The 23,372-nt window shown below is 42.3% G+C and overlaps 2 protein-coding genes across 2 annotated transcripts; one reads left to right on the top strand and one right to left on the bottom strand.

Moving 5' to 3' along the window:
• Positions 1-2,636: 2,636 nt before the first annotated feature.
• tmem161a (transmembrane protein 161A) lies at positions 2,637-8,897 on the top strand. The gene is made up of 11 exons (XM_030050331.1): positions 2,637-2,736; positions 3,317-3,420; positions 3,511-3,594; positions 3,837-3,928; positions 4,065-4,221; positions 4,622-4,837; positions 5,444-5,587; positions 5,713-5,826; positions 6,477-6,651; positions 6,861-6,957; positions 7,258-8,897. Exons 1-11 carry the CDS (start codon positions 2,734-2,736, stop codon positions 7,560-7,562), a joined length of 1,491 nt encoding a protein of 496 aa, XP_029906191.1. The 5' UTR covers positions 2,637-2,733; the 3' UTR covers positions 7,563-8,897.
• Positions 8,898-12,729: 3,832 nt separating this feature from the next.
• Positions 12,730-22,559, bottom strand: mef2b (myocyte enhancer factor 2b). Its single transcript, XM_030049476.1, has 10 exons — positions 22,414-22,559; positions 21,592-21,628; positions 17,713-17,793; positions 16,806-17,009; positions 16,326-16,454; positions 15,684-15,873; positions 14,270-14,415; positions 13,913-14,027; positions 13,562-13,673; positions 12,730-13,202 (listed from the first exon to the last, which is right to left on the bottom strand). Exons 3-10 carry the CDS (start codon positions 17,764-17,766, stop codon positions 12,872-12,874), a joined length of 1,281 nt encoding a protein of 426 aa, XP_029905336.1. The 5' UTR covers positions 17,767-17,793; positions 21,592-21,628; positions 22,414-22,559; the 3' UTR covers positions 12,730-12,871.
• Positions 22,560-23,372: the final 813 nt, after the last annotated feature.

The following is a 23,372-nucleotide window of genomic DNA, read 5'->3' as shown; positions in this document are numbered from 1 at the left end:
TTTTATTTGTGTCCATTTTCCTCAGTAATTTCTGCCCCGCCACTTCCACTACAGATGGCTAATATGGCAAGAGGGATTACCATTTCTGTCAAAGACGATAATGATGGAAGTGTTTTTCCACCCAAACAGAGACATTTCTTCACATAGTCCAGTTTAGATGTTGTGGAAATAGAGCAGATGTGTACTTACAGTACAGGGAAAGCGCTTTTGAAGTCTGCTGTATGTGATCAGTCAGTGGTGTCTTTGGAGCGTAATACTGTGCTCTGCAAAAAGAAAAAAAAAACTTCATCTGAATAAGTCATACATTCTCATATTCAGTGTTAAAATCTTGGTTTTATTGAAACAAGTGCAAAAATCCTGAAGTGAGAGCTCATTTGTTTCCAGTGAAGTTTCACTTGTTCCAGGATTTCTGAGGTGGAACAAGTGTGACAAAAAACAAGATTTGAACACTAAAAATTAGACAAGACGGAGGTTTGCAGTGTAAGGAAAAACAGGGGTTAGATAAAGTTATTATAACCTGAATTTGACACTAGATAATGTGTTATGCTCTATACTGCACCACCCAGAAGCAGTGAGATAATGCTAAGCAGACTTATTTTCCTCATAAGTCATCGCATCACTCTATACTTTATCTCCAGCAGCAATACGCTGTAGAGAAACAATCACATTTTCCCCCCAAAGTTGCCATACAAAAGTGAAACTGTGTAATTAAAACATGATTGCACCATTTTCGTAACTCAAAAACGCAAAAACAAATTGCCTCGGGGTGAAGACTGGAATTGGATCTGCAAGACTCGTGGAGATCCAACCACCACACTTTAGTTTAATATTGCGCTGAACAACAAGTTTTACATGATTTATGTGTACGGATGCCTGCCCAGCGGTGCATGGCTGCCCACCAGAGATGCTGTTGCTTCATCGCACAAAGCTCCATTTGATCAAAATCACTATTCTCATTGAAATGTCATGCTCTTGTGCACAAATTCTGAGGGCAAAGGATCAGACACATCTTCAACAGGAGGGGTGCTGCCAATTAGCAGAAACTAGGAATTCAATCAACTCCGCGGACCACCCAAATAACATGAACGCACATGCTAAACACAGATTTGAATGCCGTGAATGCTTTGGCAAAAGATCTTTAGAGGGTTTGTTGTTGGATACCCCCTGCACTGTTGGAGGCATACGGGCCTCTGCTTTACAAAGGATGATCTGACATTATAATGCACGTCCAGGCCACAGCTGTGTGTGTGTGTGTGTGTGTGTGTGTGTGTGTGGACAATAACAGTCATGTGCATCCTGAGTGACCAAGCATGCCACACAAGCAGGATGCATCAGTGCCCACAGAAGTGTCTTCTTTGTGTCAGGATGTTCCCCCGCAACTCACGGCTTAGTCTGAGACGAGGCTTTGAGATTAAACATCATCATCCATCAACAAATTACAAAGACATAAAGTTTGTGCAGAGGTTTGAAGACGTCCACATTGTTCTAATAAAGCATTTCCATACTTTGATCCGTCTGAATGGAAAAATTGTCCGCCCCTCTCTCTCTCTCTCTCTCTCTCTCTCTCTCTCTCTCTCTCTCTCTCTCTCTCTCTCTCTCTCTTTATGCCAAAGTGGAAAGAAGTAAGACATGCACATCTGAGACTTTAATCTTCACGATTTGCATAATGTTTCTGTTCATCCAATGAAATGTTAGACACATGATGGTGGAAGCATGAAACATGGAGATTATCATTAGAGGGATCTTGCAGAGGCATTCAGGGGTATTGAGGAAGAACAAAGAACTAGGATGGATAAAATCTCACATGATAATTAGAGATAGAGAAAGATGGGGGGGCTCATTTATTATAATGTTTTACATACTGCTTTAGGAACTGTGTCAATCAAAGATATTTGCATCATCTAGGTGCAATTTTCAACCCAAAGTGTCCAAAAAATCATATTACAGTCAAGGCTTTGCAATAAAGTCCAATTTTCGTCACCATCCCAGCCTTCTACGAGCCAATGAAAACGCCTCTTCCTCTGTGGGTGTTGTGCTGCCTTCACTGCTATCGGAAATATTGAAATTACGTTTTGATCGCACATGAACGACCAGACAAAATGCTGAACAGCACCGAGGGAAGGTCGGACTTTTCACTGATACTCATCTCGCTGAGACATGACATTTCGTGGTCAGAAAGCCTAACAGCTGTGTCAACAAACATAACTGCATAAATGCTTATCTTTACAGTCAGTGATCAACAACTGATGGTAGGACTCGGCTATTAGATGTTACAGGCATAGAAACTTAATGTCCACCCATTCAGTTTCTATGGCAACTTGTATTCTATGTCAGTAGTAACACAGTACATATTTTGCCTTTTCTTTGTTTCACATGTTAATGGGCCATTGAAGTCAAAATGTCAGCAACACACCTGATGTACCTTTGCTCCTATTCATTCTTCTGTTGTAGCATGAATCAGACTGTTTGTTGTTTATTTATGTATTAAAACAAACACCCCCAAAATTGCTGGTTACGGGGTCTTTTTTCCGACCTTTTTTCCTATCAAAAAGACATGAACGCTCAAAAATCCGGATTTACAAACGACACGGACCACGTGAAGGCAGCGTGTGACGTCATCGCCACATCCGGGTCTCGCCACAGTTTCACATGTCAGCTGGTTCAGCTGTCAAGACGTTCATGCATGTGAGCGAGCTCCCGTAGTCTCAAATCAAGCCTATCAGGGGTGAAAACATGGTAAGTTTGTTTAAGTTGTTGTGCACTGGAATTTAAATAAAACCGTTAGCCATAATCTGCAGCAAAATGCGCCAGCGAGCACACTTTGCCAGGATTAGCTACTCTGGCAGCTAGCTTGCTAATGTTAGCTAGCTGGCTGCGGCTGGCAGCAGCGTTGACAGCTGCAGAGATTTAGCTAAATTTAGCACGTTAGCGCTTTGCTAACTTTCATTCATTTTCCAGTGAGACGTTTAGTGATTTACGCCAAATGTGGTTTAAACTAAGCTCTCGCTGCAGTTACCTCGTTAGCTTCTCGTGTCCGTAGCGTCAGCTCCAGCCCAGTTTATGTCAGCAAACTTAATTTGCTCGCTGCAAAGGTTGCTGAGCTCGTCTTCAAACTTTCTTGGCTGTCCTGAGCCATATCAGAGAGGGACTCTTTTGAGTGACTGTCACAGTTGTAGCAGGGAGGGAGCCCGCACCCCCTGACACGTGTGGCTGGGGGTTTTAAATGCATGAGTTAAGTTTGGTCGGGTGTTTTACTGGCAAATGGTGAGCCTTTGTTGTGGCAGTAAAAGGTTTGTGTGTGTTTTTGCTCTGATAGGCACTGATGGGGATTCAGCTGGTGGTCAGCCTGCTGGCTGCCAGCATTATGCAGAGGATGGCTCCACATTGCTCTTTTGCACGCTGGCTTCTTTGCAATGGCAGGTAATATCACCCTCACCAGCCAGAAATGATAGTTATTATTTGTGATTGACTGTACACTGTTCCTGTGAAAGTGTGTGTTTTGTGTTCCAGTTTGTTCCGGTTCAAACACCCGTCAGAGGGAGAGCTGTGTGCGCTGGCAGGGAAGCAGATGCCCAAACCCAACAGGAGAGACAGGTGTGAGGTGGAGGAGGGTCTGACTCTGACAGCCATCTATTTGTTCCTGCAGGCAGCAGGAACAAATAGATTTTCCTGTAACAAGCACATTTGAATGTTTTAGAATACATTTGTGCAAACAGCAGTCTCCTGAAAAAAACCTTCTTGTTAATGTTAGCTGCTGCTTTTTGTCTTTCTCAGTGTATGGCGAACAGAAGAATATTTGTTAGTTCATCAGTGTTAATTTCTTTGTCCTTTTGTAGAAGACAGAATGGAGACAACAAGCCACTCACTGTGCCCAAAGACATCGACCTTCACCTCGAGAAAGCTCCAGTCAACGTCCTTGACGCTCTTGGTAAAACAAACAAAACTCTCACACAATGACATTGTCCAAGCCCTCCACCTACATTCAGAGACCTGTATTTCATTATCACCCTGACTTCAACATGTTAACTTGATTTGAATGAGCTTATCCACCTCTTTGCTTTCAGTGTTGCGCTTTTTCCTGGAGTACCAGTGGCTGATAGACTTTGCTGTCTATGCAATGGGGATCTTCCTCTTCACTGAGTGTTACTACAGCGTTGTTGACGCGAGTAAAGAAGTCAATATCGGAGCCATCTGGTGTGTTCTGACTGTTCTCTTTGGTCTGTATCCTTCACCTGTTAAGTCCTTCTGTATCACAAAAGACCATTTGTGAAACAGTGAAGCATTGTTTGTAAAAGCAAATTCTCTTGTTGTAAGTATACAATCGTACTGTTTTAACAAACTACTTATTACATACATTTTTAGAGAACTACTAGTGTCAGAAAAATCCTGCCTCTCACATTAATAGGTAAGAGATCAGCATGTCTGTTCTGAGCCAGAAAAAAAAATGCTATTAAGCGTTGTTTAAGTCTATACTTAGCAGGTAAAAAGACACCTTGTGATACAATTCAGTCATTTAGTAGCTCAAAGATAAAATAGGCTCCCTGAATTAATTATGTGGAGTGTCAGATTTGGTCCATGAATTCCACTTTGGCCGCGTTTTCCCTTAACTTGCCACCCTCAGGAGGACGCTGCACACTCTGATGAGCCACTACTTCCGCTCTGATGAGGGGGGCGAGCGCTCGGTGTGTCTGGCCTTTGGCTTCCTGTCTCTGCTTGTGGCCATGCTGGTGCTGGTGGTCAGAGAGGACTACTTGGAGTTTGGCCTAGAGCCTGGGTTTGCGAGCCTCTTTGACAATTTGGAAATCTTTGCCAAACAGCAGGGCTACGCGGACTGGTCGTAAGTCTCTCTCTCACTCATACAACTTATGTCTTAGGTATCTAAAATTCCCATGGTATTCATGCATATTCCCACATTATGGATTAGTACAGTAACATAGACATTTGAGTCTTCTTTTTATTAAACTAAGGCTGAATCATATAGTAAAACAATCATAATGCAATTACTTTATCAGGTACTGTGATTGTGATACGATTTATGATTTTGGTGGAAATGACTGGTTTCATTTTCTTGGGGAAAAAAGTAGTAAAATAATGATGATGTAATTTTTGCTGGGGTCTGTATCAAACAAACATGTTTTCTTATGTGTAGAGAAAACAGTTTGTAGGTCAGGATACATCTGTAGCACTATAACACTTCATTTATGATGGTATTTTGTCACACATTTAACCTTCATTTTGATTATAGTTCGAGTAATTGTTCAGCCCTGTCTTGACTTAAGAGGTCATACTCATGTGGAATTGGGAGATGCTGCATTAGAGATGAGATTCATTGCCTCAGTGTCAGATTGTACATGTCAGGTAAATGGCTCTATATTTGTTTTATGAAAGATTTGCTGATTGATTGATCTTGATGCCCAGTGGTTGTTGGTTTGACTCCCATCAGGGTTCCAGTGACGAAGCTCACGGTGAAGCTCGGCCTGGCTGCTTTGTGTGCGTACATTGGAGCTCTCCTGGCCTTCCCCGGGCTGCGATTGGCTCAGACACATCTAGACGCTGTGCAGATGCACTCAGACCGCCCACTCATCCAGTAAGATCTGACACAGTGACTTTGCAGGATTATTACTGCAGAAAACAATGTATCTTGTGTCTGTTGTAAACCCACCATAAGCAGCGTTTTTGCTTTTTCAGTGATGTCCTTTTTGTTTCTTGCAGGATCCTGTTGCACTTGAGCTTCCTGTCTCCGGTCATCGTGTTGGTACTTTGGGTCAAACCAATAGCCAGAGACTTCCTGGCCAACGCACCTTTGGGGAAGACATCGGTCACACTGTGAGTGCATATGAGTGTCGGCAGTTAGTGGCCACCACAGCAAACCTCTCAGGCCATGTCCACACCAAGGCTTTAGTTATTTTATTTTGGCTTTCCATCTACAGTAAGCTGTTTCTTTTCCTCCGCCTGCCAAAACAGGGCATTTTGAAAACTCAGTCCATAGCGTTTAAATTTGAAAACACATGTTTGGCTTTCAGAAAAAAACACTACTGTTTGCTCTATATGATTAAACAAAGATCAAGAATGTGTCCGGTGCTCTTGGAAACAGGGAAAACAGAGTGCTTCAAACAAGAGGGCGATCCAGGCGCTCCAAATGTCAGGAAATGTGACAATAAGGAAAGAAATATTTAAAAAGCCTTTGTTGTAGTGGCTAAATCATTAAAAAGCCAACATGTTTCGACCACTGCACGTCTTTGTCAGGGCATTAGAAGGTCTCTCTTTGTAGTGTGGACAAGGACAATTTTACTTGAAAATGTAGACGTAGGATTGTCATGTGGCACACCAAAACAGCATTTTAATATTTATTCAACATAATGTGGACATGTGATCAGTCCTCACCCAAGTTCTTTAATTGCATAATGCCAGACAAAAAATAAGACTACCCCACAGTGACTTTCCAGTGCTGACTTCTACCGGTGCCTCTCTTACAGTGTGTCCAGCGCAGCATTTGACAGCATGCGTCTGTGGATCATTGTGGCACTGTGTTTGCTGCGGCTAGCACTGACCCGCTACCACCTGCAGGCTTATCTCAATCTGGCCCAGAAGTGGGTGGAGCAGATGAAGAAGGAGGCAGGACGAATCGCTGCGATCGACATTCAGAGGAAGGTCAGATTTGCGTTTCATGTTGTACTGTGATTTTGAAAAATTAGTAGGTGGAGAAAGGATTTGAATATTGATGGGTTTGATGATTATTTCAGCCCTTTGAATGCAGGTTGTTACATGGAGTGTAGCCTTACTGAGTAAATAAGTAATGGAAACACTCAACTGGTCATGGACAGTGAACTTAATAGTGTCTGCTGTTGTGATTTCCTCAGGTCACTCGTGTATTTTGCTACCTGACTGTGGTTACTCTCCAGTACTTGGTTCCTGTTCTGCTCATCCTGTTCTCTGCGCTGTCTCTCAAGGCACTAGGTAAATAAAATACCACCAACACTGCATTTCAGAGGAGGAAAGGCTAAAGAAAATTAAATCAACCATGAAATACTTAAACACTCCTGAAAATAGGTATTGGTGTCAGTCGTTTGGTGTATTTTTTTTCCCACTCCTCTGAGTTAGTGGCTAGTAGTAGTGAATTAGTTAAAACGTACAAGTTTTGTTTTCATTTGCTCAGAGTCAAAGCACAAGGGTGTCTTTCAAGGCCGATAATTTGATCTAAGCATCAAATCTCCAGTGTGGTGCTCGTGTGGTGACAGATCTCTGTTGGTCCTGCAGGAGACTTCTCCTGGGGGTTGGGCGCAGAGGAGACACCTGGGGTGACACCAGCGCTGGTGATGCCCACAGCGGCACCTGTCTTGCCCGGCGGCCTCGATGAAGATGAAGAGGGAGTGGAAGACATGGAGGAGGACATCCAGGCCACTGTGGCACGATTATCGGAGGCCTTCACCGCCCTTCGCTCCGTCCTCACGCCGCTCTTCTTCCGAGGCATGTTCGCCTTCCTCACCTGGTGGGTGGCTGCCTGCCAGGTGATCAGCTCTCTGTTTGGCATTTACTTTCACCAGTACCTTATGCAGAACTGAGGAGGACAAAGATTGCCACACGGTTCTACCTGCAGCCTAACACCAGCCCCAGACTATTGTTAACTAGTTGCACAGGATGCCTGCAGACAAACATGGACCCAAGTGGGTTTCTCTTGTGTTTTTGGGCGCAGAAAAAGTTGCACCCAACGTGTCTTAAAAGTAGACTGGTGATGGGCTCTGCCTGTTGCATAGTTGCTACCTTGTTGCCCTTTAGGCTTTGCCCGACCAGCAGGCTGTGTTTTCCCTGTGGGTTATTGAGATCAATGACAAGCATGTACAAAGGGAACTGGCCGGCGTCCAAACCAATTCAGCAGGACTTTTTCTGCAACTCCTCAAATATATCTATGCCAGTGTTAACCTGTTTGTTCTTACCACAGGACATTGTTAAATGCTGCAAACACGATATCAGTGGGTAGCAGGGTAGGTGTCATTACCTTGACTCTGTGTAGATTAGACGTTTTATTTTTGAGGGGGATTCTGTGTTCCTGTAAGGAGCCGATGTACGAGTGCTAACTAAATGCTTTGTTGAGTTTTCTCTGCTGTACTGTACTTGATTGCAAAGCAGTGATGAAGCTCAGATCCAGCCTATTTAGTCCAACACAGTTGACCATGCATCAGTCAAAACTGTGGCTGTCTATTAGCCTAAATTATTTTTTACCTGTAAAGAGTTGTTACTTTTATCTGATTAACGAGTTCTTAAGTGCCTGGGAACTCAGGGATTTTGAGTGAGTTTTAAAATATCTGTTTTCTCCCAGTTCATATGGATTCAGAAAGGGGATTGACCTACTGAATAGATAAAACAAACACTCCAGCCATGACCCTCTCTGTTTCTTTCTTTCTTTTTTTTTGTGAACACTACTCAGTTTCAGCGTTTTTATCTACAGCAGTTCAGTCAGTTACATACATTTTTTATCTGCAGTTTTTATTGACAAACAAATGTATACGGATAAGACAAATCAAAGCCTACTTTGAATCCGTCTTTGGTCTGAAATGGATTGCAAATGACAGACGTGTCAACAGAGTGTTTTTATTTATTTATTTATGATGTATTCCCTCATAACGTTTTGTTGTTTTTCCCAAATGTTACAGATGAAGTTGTGCTGTGCATTTGTGTGTGCTGTTTGCGGCAAGTTTGATTTTAGTGCGATTTGTTTCCAGACGGTGTAATTGAATGTTCAAAAATCATGTTATACTGTGAAGTTCACATGGAAATATTGTTTTAAAACTTTTTACATCAGTTGAAGAGACTTTCTGAATGCATGGTGTGCAAGCTTTTGACTGTAACCCGAATGTTTTATTTCTTTGTGTGGCTTAATAAAACATTTATTATTTTCAGTCCTATGTAATCATTTTGGTATTACTGCGCAGTCGACATTGTAATTTTGCCTTTTGTTTTTCCCACTGACTTCTGTCTTTTCTCAAGGAGCGTGGGAGATGGCAGCAATAAAAGCCATTTCTCCTTTCAATATCAGTGCTCAGTTTGACAAAAGACATCGTGCATGACAATAGAGTGTCTCGCCGCTGTACTGGGTCCCGAACTCTGACCCCAACCTCCTGAGAAGATCCTTCTTTAATCGCTTATTACTGTGAACTTCTGGGAAGAGATGTGTGTTCATACTTACACACTCTTGGAGCTGTTGTTGTACATTGACTAGGGACTTTTATGACAGGAAAAAAACACACACCCCAGTCAGTAGCACGTGTCACATCATTGTGAAAATGCTCAAAGCAGATATCTTATCATCATGGCATTACTTACTCAAACATCCAGCTGCAGTAAACAGCCTATATTTACATGCCAGTCATGTGCAACAGCAGTTAAGGAACGTGACCTTTCATGAGAACAGGACTGGGTAGACTTTTTGTCTGAGATCTGACATGATTTATTGGCGATATCATTTGACTTCCACATCCAGTCAAAACCCACAAAGACACTCCACCTCAGGGAGGGCTGGCTCTGTCTCTGTCCTTTTTTATGGGTTGGGACAGGCTTTCGTGAAAGGATATAAATGTTGCTACTGAAGAGTGAGGACATTTGAGAGGGCACTAGTTAACCACCCTAACATCTGGTATTTAAACGCCAACAAAATTTCAGCACTGGAATCATTTTGCACTTACAGCAGTAAGTATGTCTTTTCTTCACAGTTTTACAGGGTCTGTAAGTAAGTAAGTACCACACAGAGATGCACTGTCTTCAATCAAACATGCATAGCAAGCGATTTATATTCTGTCTGTCTCAAAAAAAAAAAAAAAAAACATGTCCTCTCCTCATGTCCACTCCAGTCCAGTTCCTCTCCAATCCTGTGACAGGACTGGGAGAGTGTCTGGCCTAATGAACTGGAAGGTGACAGGGTTGACATATCTATATAATCACATTAATTATGTGCATCTGTGCTGGAGGCCTCAGGCCCCTTCAGTCTGCTCTATGGACTGCAGCGGGCCAGGTCAGGCAGCCATGGCAGGCTATGGTTACTATAGAAACCAGCGTGTGTGTGTGTGTGTGTGTGTGCGTGTGTAGGACCCAGACATGCCCTACAGACTGCCCTGGTCTCAGGGGAGCAGACCAGACATGACCCCAATGAGACTCTCTTTTCATTTAAGGAGGAGAGACGACAGGGGCCGACTGGGGCTCGGCTGGCCTGGACTCCACACCATGGGCAGCCAGCGTTCCCTTTTGACTTTTAGTTGAAATGGAAAAGAAAGGCAAACGCTCCATGAGGAGCAGAACAAGAAAATGTTGCGGCATAGTTATAGTGAGACATCCAGCTGTGGAAATGATCATTTTTGTGCTGAATGTGTTTTTTGAAGACATAAAGGTCTCCAGGCTTCTAAGTGGTCCATTCTTGTTCCTCCTGTTCAGTGGCCGCGTGGTGAGCTGGCTGACAGGGACAGACATGATAATGAGGGAGTGTGTGTGTTCAAAAGATGGAACGAATGTGACTAACTCTAAATAAATGGACACATGAAAGACTGATAGATACATAGTAGACAGCATATTATCTTTTGTCAGACTGAAGGTACATCAAAAAGCAGAACAGTGGCCTCTGAATCACTTTTTTCCCCTTTTCTCAAAGACAGATAGTAAACTAGATGTTCTCAGTGCAACACACCAGGCAATATGGATATACAAATCATTCATTTTATTTAAAATGAATCAAGTCATTAAATAGACTTAAAAAGCTTGTTTTAATGAATACAACCTGACAGTGTGTCAAATAAAATTCTGTCTCTGTTCTGTTAGTGAAGCACTGATCAAACATGTAAAAACTCAACCCAGAACATCTGAATACTGTTAACGTGGTTTTTCATGCCGACATTTATCCATGTAGCTACACTGAAACTGAAACAGAGCCGATTCCACAGCAGCACTTGAACACGAAGACCTCCGTTTGTGCACCGCGTCCCTGCAGTGATCATTATGCTGTATTTGTCTGAATGTCTTCAGGGTGAACCACCGAACCTGTCTCTTGTCATGGAGATTAATTAGATAATGAATCACCAATAATTAAAACTGATTTTCTCTGCACTTTTCCTCTTTCACTTCAGTGATTGTGACACAAAATAAGATGACCCCTTGTGGGCAAAGAATGCAAGTTCAAGCAACATCAAAAGGACAAAACTCCATACAAGACTGAATTCTGGATATAATTCTCAACTTCAGAGCTACAGATGAATATGCAAAAATCAAAGCACACAGAAATCCAGTGCATAAAATTACAGCGTCAAGTACATTTATCAATATAGATGATTAAAACCAAACTTTCCTCCATAAAAATATCTAAAAACAATTGTGTATTGTGATTTAGTAAGTTTTTAATTATATACCCTATATTCCTTACCAGTACAAGCCAAATAATTACATTAAATCCCCCAAAAATATATATTTTCACACTCTGAACAGTATGTCATACAATTTGAAATATTAGGCAATGATAGCAAAGCTAAATAATTTCAGGTATAAACAACACAACAAAGCCCTTCAGAAAATGCCTTCACATGCATGACAAACTTTGGTAGAATTATTATATTATGTTAATCAAATTAGATGCAACATAGACAAACACATATGGCAGTGGCTGCTGCGGTATGTAATTGTGACACGTAGAAAGAGATGAATAAAAAAGAAAACTTTGGTTTGAACTTTAGTTGGAGTAGATTGTCGTAATTTTTGTATTGACAGGGTAGAGCAAAAAGATAAAACTAAACCATCAGTTTGGGGGGTGCAATCCAACTAAAGCTTAGCTTATCAATAGTCTTACAAAGAGACATGGAAAGATACCATTTTAAAACTTCATAAAGAAACCAATCATGCAGATCCCTGAGAAACTCAGCCCAGATTTTCATTAAAAATGACCATGTGTACGTTGGTCTTACAAAACTGTGTGAGCAAGACAGTACAAGCCCATTTCACCTTTCACAAAGATGAGGCCAAGGCCACGGTGAAAGACGAGACCTAATTGGTCTCATGTGAAGAAACCACCTCATTGATTTTAGGTTAAAGGCTAAAGCATATATATATATATATATATATATATATATATATATATATATATGTGTGTGTGTGTGTGTGTGTGCTTTATATAGTAACAGGGAGATTAGATGTGAAGCACTGTACACCAAGATCCAGTGGTTAAGGCTGGCTGGTGGGATGAGTTATCTCCACTGCCGCCTGCTATTCACTGTAACATTCAGACAAAGACATTGGAGGACACACTTTATTGTTACATGGGTTCACAGCTATTTTCCAATTTCCACACCACACCTGGGTCAGATAGCAAATTAGTTGGAGGCTCTGTTGAGGACCACTCAGAAAGCCAGACAGGTGGGTTTTGCACTTTTTGGAGCAATTCAATTGGTCCCACTGTGCTGCTGCAGGTACGTTTGATCAGTCGCAGAAAAAAAGAAAAAGAATACATTTCAAATTGTATTGTGATTCACATTTGCTCTGCACAGAAATCCAAACCTAACCAAACAAAGAGCGATGCCTGTATAGATCTATTCATGGGATCAATCAGAAAAGTCAATTCATCATCACTCAGGAGAGACCAGCTCTACATATGGAAACAAAGAGAGGCTTTTCCTCTCTGGGCTGATGGGGACAAATGCATCCCACCTCGCTATCCTCTTTCTACTGTGTTTGTGTGTGTGTGTGTGTGTGTGTGTGTGTGTGTGTGTGTGTGTGTGTGTGTGTGTGTGTGTGCGTGTGTGTGCATGTGTGTGTGTGAGGTTTTGTTATGCTGGGCATGATGGACAGTAGCTGGTTGAATGGGAGATGGTGGAGGAGGGGTGGCCTGTACTGTATCAGTCAGCTATCTTTGCCACCCATCACTGATCTCTAGCTGCCTGAGAGGTTGCCCTCCTTTTTCTTCATCTCCAAGTTGTTGGGCCAAGGGTGGGTAGCCGGCTTTGGGAAACTCCTTTCTCTCATTGGCTGGATAGGGTTCAGGGGGGGTATGGCAAGCAGAATCGGGGTTGCTCATTGGAGAATGCTGCCTGAGGTGGTGTAGAGGAGGGGAGGTGGGTGAAGACATGTGCTCAGGAGAGCTCCGCTCTGATTTGATGCTGAGGTTGAGGGAGGGCAGATGTGGAGAGCCTGATGAAGAAGCCTGCGAAGGGAAGGAGCACCCTCCGCTGGACATCCTTGAAACAACAAGAGCACAGAAAAAAAAGAAATCTTGGTGTAAAAACAAATGCTGTTATTTACTGTTCAGTTAATTCCAGTTTGCATCAGATCCAACTTGAGGACATTTTGATTTAGCCATCCTATCAAACTGTTATGATTATTGCATCCACCTCATATTGACCCTGGTTGGATTTTATACTTAAAACATGAATAGCAAATAATTTTACTTCCAATTTAAACATTTCTAAATTGCTAAGCATTCTAAATACATCCACTGAATGATAACAGATGGAACCCACAGATATTATGTGGATGCATACTCCATACATTTCATCCATACAATGATATCATATTATATATGCATTAGTATCCTCACGCTGGGCTGATATGAGGCCCATGGGACTCCTGAGGTGGCTGCGCTGGTTGCCAGGGATGCCCTGCTCCTCGCTGTATGCTGACAGAGTGAGGAAAACCTGGGTGGCTGTACTCTGGAGAGACAAACAGACAAGATAGGGTGGTCATAAACAGCAAAATGTAGACACAAGAAAGACTGTTTTTTGCTCACATTAACAAACCAGCATCAGTGAACAAGAAGACACAGTTTTTTCAGTTTGATGTACTCTTCTATCAGTCTTGATGAAGAATGTTTCTTACAGTTAAGCATCTACTAAGTCCAGATTTTCTCTGGTAACTGGATTTTACCACAGAACTGTGAGAGCAGACGTACCAGAGGCTCCAGGGGAGGGCAAGCCGTAGCCTCCCAAACTGTGGCCCAGCAGTCCTGCCTTCCCCATGGCTACCATGGAGCTGCCAGGGTGCAAACCTTGGTACAAGAGGCTTCTCTGATGATCAAGGAGAGAGAAACAGTCAAACCACCTCTTTATGCCAGTGGTAATGTAGCATATCATTACATTATCTTACATCTGCTGGCATTACCTATGTTCATGAAAACAAATTTTGCATCCACTGACATAAATGACACAACTGTTATTTTAGGAAATAATGCAGCTTTGATAATGCATATTACATTTGCTAATGTTAATAATCGTATTAGTGGTGAACACATTTAGTTACAGTTACTTACAGCAGAGCCGAGGTTGGCCCGCGTGGCCCCCATGCCCTGACTGACAGCCTCTCCCCTCAGGCCGTCACTGCCCAGGTTCAGAGGAGGTGGGCTCTTGTCCATGGCCCGACTCAGGTTGCCATGGGAGAACACGGAGTAGCCAATACCTGCAACAAGAGAAATAAATAGGAAGTGAAAAATGAGATGTGGGCTTCTTTTTTGGTGTTTCACTCACAGAGCTTTCATTAGTTCCTTCATTCTCTCCCTCTATCTCTCTCTCTGTCTCCATCTGTGATAAAAACAGAACGTCTTTTGGACTGACCTCCTGATCAGTATCTGATTTGCCACTTGGCATTTAGAAAGAGTAATATTTGTTGAACATGCCTATGCTTATGGCATGCATTGATGAAGTGATGGCATCCATGCTGAATGTAATGTGAATATAGCACCTTTTTTTCAGTGTGTCAGTCATTAGATGAGCAAAGAAGAGAAACTTAAAAAACGAACATTCAAGAGTTCATTTTGTTTGTTTGATTTGTTTTGTTCTGTGTGGCTGTAGTTGCATGGTGTGAAATGACATCATAGCACGTTCACATGTATACTAGCTCCAGTTACAGTGAAGCCGACATAACTGGCAGGTGCAATACACTCTGTCCAGAAACCACAGAGCTGGTTGCAGACGCCGTTTCACTCATAGAGGGACAGTTTCACAAAATGCATGCATGCATCCCCATGAATATGTGGACACACACACACACACACACACACACACACACACACACACACACACACACACATACATGCACACAGTTACACTTCCTGTGAGTTCACAGCTGGCTGCACAACACAGAAGAAAGATGACTGTACATACATGAATTTTACAGTGTTCAAGACCCTCGAGGAGCATATCCAATTGGGGAATAAAAATGGTGTTTGATGTTCAATGCTCAATATGTATGATATTTAGATGTTAGCAGTGTGTAAAGACAAGTTTAAGGCTTGCTAGTACATTTAATCCTCTTAATTGGAGAGGTGTATTTTAATGCTAGCTGTCATTTTGTCAGAGTAGATGCCACTTTTTTCAATTAATGTACATTTCAGTTTGGCTCTTCGTTGACACAGGTGCCAGCTTCCTCTTTGTGTGGTTACACAGTGGTCTGAAAAACTAGTTCAAAGGTAAAATATATTAAGGAAATGGGGTGGCTAGGCTCAGAGCCTATCTTTGCTGTATGTACTGGTTCCCACAAGGATACACAGTAATACACATATAGAGGGATATGTATAGCTTAGCGTTCATGGTATGCCTTGATCTAAGACCTCTTTGTCTTGGGTACATTTCCTGTACAAGTTGCACTTGATGGTGTCAGTGATAATTATTTTGTTTCATACCCAAGGATAGGCCCGTTTCTGTAACCCACACCCTTCTTCAGTGTACCTGAGTGTGGAGTCATGAAGGCAGTGTGTGTGGGGGGGCCAGCAGGGCTAGAAGAGCCTGGTCGCGACCCCAGAGGTTTGAAGGCTGGAGTTCGGTGGGAAACCATGCTGGACCCGGAGGAGTTAGAAAAGCCATTCTCACCACCTGCAGACATCAGGAACTGGGCCTCTGGGCTCAGCAGTGATGGAGTCTGAGGTGTAAAAAATAATGTGTAAAAATACAGCTAATGTCGTAAGTCACCAAACTGGTCATCAGTAATTGTACATACTTTGTTGTACATTTTCTGTCATTTGTCTTGAGGCTTACACAGATTTTTGTCATTACCATGATTATTGTTTGGTAGCCTTACAGCACTGCAAGAGAGCGATTCAGCTGCTTACTTTCTTAACAATCTCTATGGAGATTTGAGTCATTCTGAACTGTTTTCATTCCCTCAAATTGATGTTTCAATTAAAAAAAAACAAAAAAAAAACACACAAATTGAGTCATTTGTTTTGCTTCAAAAGAAATCAGCCGATAGCTTTCGATTATAGCTATGGCTCTCAGCTAAGCTCAGCTCTACATGTTTTGTGTGTGCACTCATGCTCATTTGTGTGTATCTGTGTGATGCATATATGAAAGCAGAAGTGTGTGTGTACTAACATAGTAGCGCTGTCGGGCCACAGAGAGGTCCATGCCCTCGCTGAGAGGATATTTATCTGTTGACACCTGCATGCTCTCCTCACTGTCGAGCTCTGAGCTGTCCAGACCGAGGCCTTTCCTGCGCAGCGTCTGGTGCAGAACAGAAAGTGCACGTGGAAAATTACTGACAATGATAGTGCTACAGTCAGTTTCAGAAAAGTAAGACCTACATGTTTCCTTTCATCTACGCTTCGACAGGACCTCCAGGAAAGAACTGTAGAAGAAATGTGAGAAACTCATGGGGGAAATTAATTTTAAAAGCCTTTAATATCATGTGGGTATTTAGTTAAAAACACGCCTACATGTTTCTGCCATTAAGGCCTTCATCAGGGCAAGCAGAAACTAAACTAAACTAGCAGAATCCCCAAACTGAAGAGCACCAGAGGGAAATCTTTTTACACCCGAGCAGCACTCTATGCATACTATTTTTCAACTGAGTACCTCCAGTATGTCCGTGTTGGTGCGACTCTCGTGTGGCTCACTGTACTCTGTGTATTTGAGCAGGACCTTGTCCATGTCTGTGCTGGCATACTGGAACAGACGGTTGGTGCTGTTGAAGATGATGAGGGCAATCTCACAGTCACACAGCACGCTCAGCTCATAGGCTTTCTTCATCAGGCCGAACTTACGTTTGGTGAAAGTGACCTGAAACAGGAAAAACACAACTATTTGAGCCATTGTAAATATAAATTAAAACATGTACATTACATTAAAACATGTAAATTAATTTGATTTATCTAAAGAAAAATCGGTGACAGAGATATATGTTAATGCAATGCTATGGATTTGCTTGAATAATTTAAACTCAACGAACTACGGGAGTGGATGATGGAAATAAACTTGCAAACTGGAAAGGTGAGCACACATGGAATAGTGTGGTGATGTAACAGCAATAATTATTGTAAGATTTTTTTTTAGTATTTTTTTTTTTTTTTGGCATTTCTGCTTCACTTGACAGTCACAGCAGAGAGAGACAGGAAAGGCTGGGGAGAGAAAGGCAGACAAGCCGTCATGCAGCAAATGGCCCGAGGTAAGACTCGAACCCAGGACACCGCGATCAGGACTCAGCCCTAACACATGGCACCAGAGCGCCCGTCTTACAAGCAAACAATGATTAAAATATTTAATGTACTGTCCTTTGCATGTCACGCATTTTTGTCTCCTAGCACTGAGTTTGAGGCCCTGTTCTCCCCATGAAATGTCTGCCAGACTTTGGTTACATCGCTGCATACGTTGGTTATATATGCCTCTACAAATTCCTGTATCACCGAGGAAAATATTTGTGTGTTTACTCTGCTTGCAGACTAAAGTGAGCCTGATATTGATTCTACAATGCATGTAGGCCCACCTGTCTATTCCTCTGGTCCAGAATCCGAGAAATTTGTATTTTCTTTCTTCCCATTCTCTCGACTGTCTGACACTCTGCAACCTGTGAAGGGAGATAAAACAACATTATGATATCCCAGTGCTCGTATATTATCTGCATTTATACAGCTGCAGTGATCATCAACAAGGAAATGTAATACAAATCTCTAATATTTACTCTAGTTCAGGGCATAATAAAAAATCAGGTGAGGAATGATTTCACATGCATCTGTATCTGTAGATAGATGGATAGATATGTGTGTGCATGTGTGTGTGTGCATGTGTGTGTGTGTGTGTGTGTGTGTGTGTGTGTGTGTGTGGACTTTGAGCCCTACAGTAGCATCATTCTACGCTTTATCAAAACAATGATGCCAGGGTTTAGTAATACAGCCCTTAACATTCATATTACTCTGGTGGGAAAATGTGATCTGTTTGGGTTAAGTCACTCAAGTCCCACCCTTCCCCCTTGGTACAGGCAGGGTGTTTATTTTTACCACCATGAGGCGATGCGGCCTAAACTTAGAGCGGCCCTTGCCTGTCCAGCAGTCCACGCAGCCTGACACCCCCACAGTCTGGGTTACCCCAAGGCCAGCAGTGCAGTGCTTGGCTACTCTGCGCACCCAGGAGACAGGGTTAAAAATATAGTCGATAGCTCCCATTAAAGGTAGGACAGGCTGTAGCCAAAACCAAACAGCGGAGACAAAATGGTGTGTTTTTGAAAGATGGCTAAAGCAAAAGACGCCCACTCTTCTCTCATGTGTAACCAGGACAGAAAAAAAAGGAGTTGGAAGACATGGATGGACTGTGGCTCACCATGAGAATGCCTGCCTCTGAAACTCACACCCACTGTTTCTCTTGGTCAAGAAAGCTCCAGGTCCTGTCCCTGTACAGGACCGTATAGAACTGGACACTAGGGAACCGCTGAAATCAGAGGTAGATTTCCATTGTTGCTCTGTGCATCCTTACTCAGCTTGCAAAAATGATGACTACCCCACTGCAATAGCATGTAATATTATATCAAAGATGTAATTAAATTCACCCTTATTCTGTATAGAAGCTGTCTTCATCATTTCAGACCACTATCTGTCAAACAGCTATGTTAAGTGGCTGTCTGACTCCTCTGCCCTGCAGAGTACAGTACTGCTCCAAAGCCCAGAGGAGCTTTCCTTGGTTTTTCCCCTAATATCGGACATGTATGACCTTATCTATATTTAGTTCCCTGTCCGTTTTGATGGTGGCTGAGCGGATATAGCGCCTGTGTTCCCACGACCCCAGAAGTACCCGCTACCACTCAACCCACGCTTGGCACACAGGCATCTGGGGCATTTCTGGAGGAAACCACCTCATTGCCCTCATCATTACCTTATAAAGTACTGTAATACTCACTGAACTGAGCATTCTGCAAAGACAAGACGCACCTCAGCTACCGGAGGTGAACTCCTTTTCACCCATTGATTTACGTCAAACATCACTGTCTCTATGGTAACTTCTTGGAAAAACGTGCCTGTTCATTAGAGGAAACAGAAAACATGCACGTTGTGAATGCCCAACCCTATGTGATAACAAAAAGCAATTCTTGTCAGAAATGTACTTGAGCGGCCACGGTGAATTCAGCTAAGAACATGTCGATCTTTTAGTCTTCTTTCTTGAAAGCGAGGCAGACCATTTGACCTCATATTAGAGCATGTTAACAGTGAGAGGGAAGTGGGGGGTATAGGCCAAGGCAGAAAGATCTTTATCTCAGGGTTTTACAGAAAGTTCCTCTCCCCTCAGATATAACTACACCACCACCATCATCACCACAGACAGCCCTGCCGCCCACATAACTAGCTGGGCAAATATAGCTACACCTCCAGCCAAACGGTGAGGAGTTTGCTAGATCTCTGTGTGGTTTAGTAGGTTTTTCAAACCCCTTAAGAGACAGGCAAGCAGCGAAAACCTGGCCGAGCTTCATACATCAGCTAATTCTGGACAATGCCTTCCCAACTGCTGCTCGAGCTCTGAAAGCACCAAAAACAGCCAAGCAGCAACCACCTGTTACACATGAGCCTTAATCTCAGCATGAAAGTAATGACTGCTCAGAGCAATTCTTGAATATTTGATTAAAATTAGACTGATAAAATGTGGACTACAAAGAAAACCGCGCATCATTTATTTCCTTCAACATGTTGCAATTTAGTCTCAGAAGTATTATGATTAGAGATTAATGTAAGCCAGGACTGCCACATGTCTGGTAATAGTGCAATCATTGCACACACACTCAGTTGCCCCTGGGTCTCCAGCTTCTATGGGGAAAGACACAGCAGTTTCCTCAGAAGCCTTCCCCGAGGCGAGACAGTGGAACAAACTGAACAAAGACAACCAAAGCAGACACGTACCACAGAGGAGCCGTGCTTTCTAACATAGCCTGGTCCCAAAGGAGTGGGACCTTCTGACTAATCACTGGGGATCTCACTGGGACAACCATGCATAGGCACAGACAACCAACAGTGTCTGCATCAATAAATAACAGCACTGGAATACGGCATAACAAAAATGAGTGCCGCCTTTGATCATTTGCTGAAAATGCTACTTCTCATTACTGTGTCAAGTTGGATATTTTGCTTGCTGCTGTGAATTACAAGCATGAATGAAAAAACAAAATAGATTTTGGGGTTTTTGCAGAGTGTTGGAGGTTCTGCCTCATTGATTTCTCTTCATGAGTCATTCAGGGCATGGGGGCTTGGTGTAAGTAAATGTTTCAGAAAATAGCCTTTAAACAAGTGAAGGCTAATTTTAGGAATAGAGGCAAAGAGCTTATGGCACTATCTGAAAACCAGATCCAGAGACCACCCGATCATATTTTCAGTATCACATAATTCCATTTATTGTTTGTGAAATACAAGTGTGGTGTTGGTGTTAGGCCACAGATCATGTCATGAGGGGAAATTTCAAATGTTGAAGTGTTAATCCATGCAAATTGGTTGTTTTTTTCCCCCCAATGCTGTGCCAACGATGCAATTAATGAACAAATTTGTAACGCACTGTTGCTAAAAATGGCGTTTCTATGCCAATATCTTATATCTGGTTCTGTCGAAACATTGGCTTTACTTCATGTGTTCTGACTATAAACTGAAAACAATTCAATGAATGAGACATGTCCAATTGCACTAAAATAGAAGTTGTAGCTAGCATGAAGTACTAAATTAAGAAGGTAGCCTGTAGTCCAACTCTGAATGCACTGGCAGTGTGAAAACAGCCTGCACACCCCAGTGCACAGTTTTGTTTTCACTATTAGCTGTCATAACCATGTCACTATATCACTGGTAAAACTCGAAACTAAGCCCAAAACTATCAACCGGAATCCTGTTTGCATGAGCCAATACAAAAATCCTAAAACACCAGAAACATTTTTGTAAATGCATTTTGAGAAGAGGAAGCCCTTACATTCAATAATGTCAAATGTAACACCCTCCATGAGCAAGCTATTCACACATTTAGAGCCGATGACGGAGGTTTGTGTTCAGACTTATGAACTCACCCCAAAGACAAGTATTTCCTAATGTAAGCATTATCAGTAGCTCTACTGAGTGAGCGAAATAAATAAATGTGTGTGCATGTGCGTACATATGTATGTGTGTGTGCCTGTGTGTGTGTATGTATGTGTGTGTGTGTGTGTGTGTGTCTCACATCATCAGGGTCAGACAGTTCATGCAGTTACTGGGCCTTTGCAGACCAGTGGTGAGGAAATATTTGTCTAATTTTAACAGGAGATAATTGAATTGCCTTGATATTTTTGATAGAGCCAGAATAGCAAGCATACATGCAGGCATGAGCTGAACATTTGATCTGTCCATAAAAAGTGGAAAATACTTTTGATTACCTTTTAAAGTTCTCCAATATCCACTGGACTGAGCACGCTGCAAAGACAAGACACATCTTAATGAGAGCTGGCAGAGGCAAAATCTTTTCATTTGATTACTTTCCTTTAGCGACATGACCTGCAATAAAAAAAGGAATGCCTGTACAGTGTGACACATAAAGACCAGCAAAAATTATCGCCTTGAGCCAGTGATCTCAGGTTACAAAAAAACAAGAAAGATCAACTTGCAAAGATGGCATGTAAACACTTTCAAATGTGCAAACACTTCTTGTCATGACAAAACAGGCTGCATCTTAATAACTGTGACTGATGAATCTCTCTCCCCTGATGAATCTCTGCCTGTCTATATCTGTCCACTTGTATGAACATAAATCTGCAAATTGTAATTTAGCTCAAGGTAGTTTTAACATTAATGAGGCAACAAAGTACAGTTCATGTACCAGGCACAATTTCAGTAGATGGTTCTGAAAATCAGCCAAGTCTTAGCTTGAGGATTTTAAAGTGTCATGAGATGAGTCTGACAGATACAGCAGGCATTCAGCACTATAAATAAAGATAGTAAAAATACATACTTTAAAAATATTTGCTGATAATTAATAAATTGCTAACGTCATTCAAAATAGTCATGTTAAGAATAGCTTGTTTGTCCCAGAGTTACCAAGCATCCCCGTCTAATATAGCTAACCTACATCCATAAGCTGTTCTCTATAACACACGGTGGGATCAGAGTCATTACTGCACAGGAGAGTGGAAACTTATTTCGCTCATGTATCTAAAAACCTAAACGCACATGCCACAGAAACACAGCGGATCTCACCTCACCTGTTCTTTGACTTGACTCCGGCGGCCCCCTTTTTTTTTCAATCTGCCTCTGCGTTTGACCCACTTGGTCAATATGACAGGAAAAGTTGCCCAGAACAAAAATCACAAGTGTCTCGGAGGACTCGAGCCTTGTCTGCTGATCGGAGTTTCCACCTGATGCTGTGTTGGTGGATGGTGAAGCAGCGCTGTCGTCGGCACAGCGCACGGCAGCGGCAGCAGCAGCAGCAGCAACAGCTGGCTGCAGCCCGTCTCTCTTCATCAGCACACACCGCCTCCTCAGCCGTGCGATTGGCTTGCAGCAGAGACTGCCTCACCCGCCTCCCATCCGCCTCAAACCTGACGGGCTCACGCACCAGTCACTGAAGGCTGTCACCAGCTGGAGCTTCACATCAAACTCCAAACTTTCTCGATTTGCGGCACGACTTTGTCCTTAGGAACCATGTTGGAGAGGATTTAGAGTTAGTTTGGATTTTATAGGCCAATAGAGTTGCATAAAGTGTATCGGGATGAAAGACAATTACTCTTATGCGTTTTGTCATTGTGCAAACTAGGGTTAAAACAATATGGGTTCTTCAAATGCCAGTATTTTGTGCTGCTCTATTTGACAGTTTTCATGCCAAAAAAAAAAAAAAAAAAAAAAAAAAAAAAAATGTATTCAGTGTTTCCCCAATGACTAAATAAATGAATAGCCAAATAAACAGCAGGGTGAAAAACCCCTCAAACAACATTTGAGCCATTATGGGATGCTAAAATTACCCTCTGCACCTATTCCATAAAAGAGCAAACTCTTGGATACATGAGACCTTTAAATGAATAATTAGTTAACCAATTAGTTAGTTCAACACTTAAATTAACAATTAAAATGTCCCCCAAAAATCTATTAGAGGTTTTACAGACTATTTTGATGTGGCTAGAGTGGAGGAGGAACCTCCATCATATCATAAATACCTGATATTAAA

The sequence above is a fragment of the Myripristis murdjan genome, chromosome 4 (assembly GCF_902150065.1).
Source record: "Myripristis murdjan chromosome 4, fMyrMur1.1, whole genome shotgun sequence".
NCBI lineage: Eukaryota > Metazoa > Chordata > Actinopteri > Holocentriformes > Holocentridae > Myripristis > Myripristis murdjan.
This window is presented reverse-complemented; position numbering and strand designations above follow the sequence as displayed.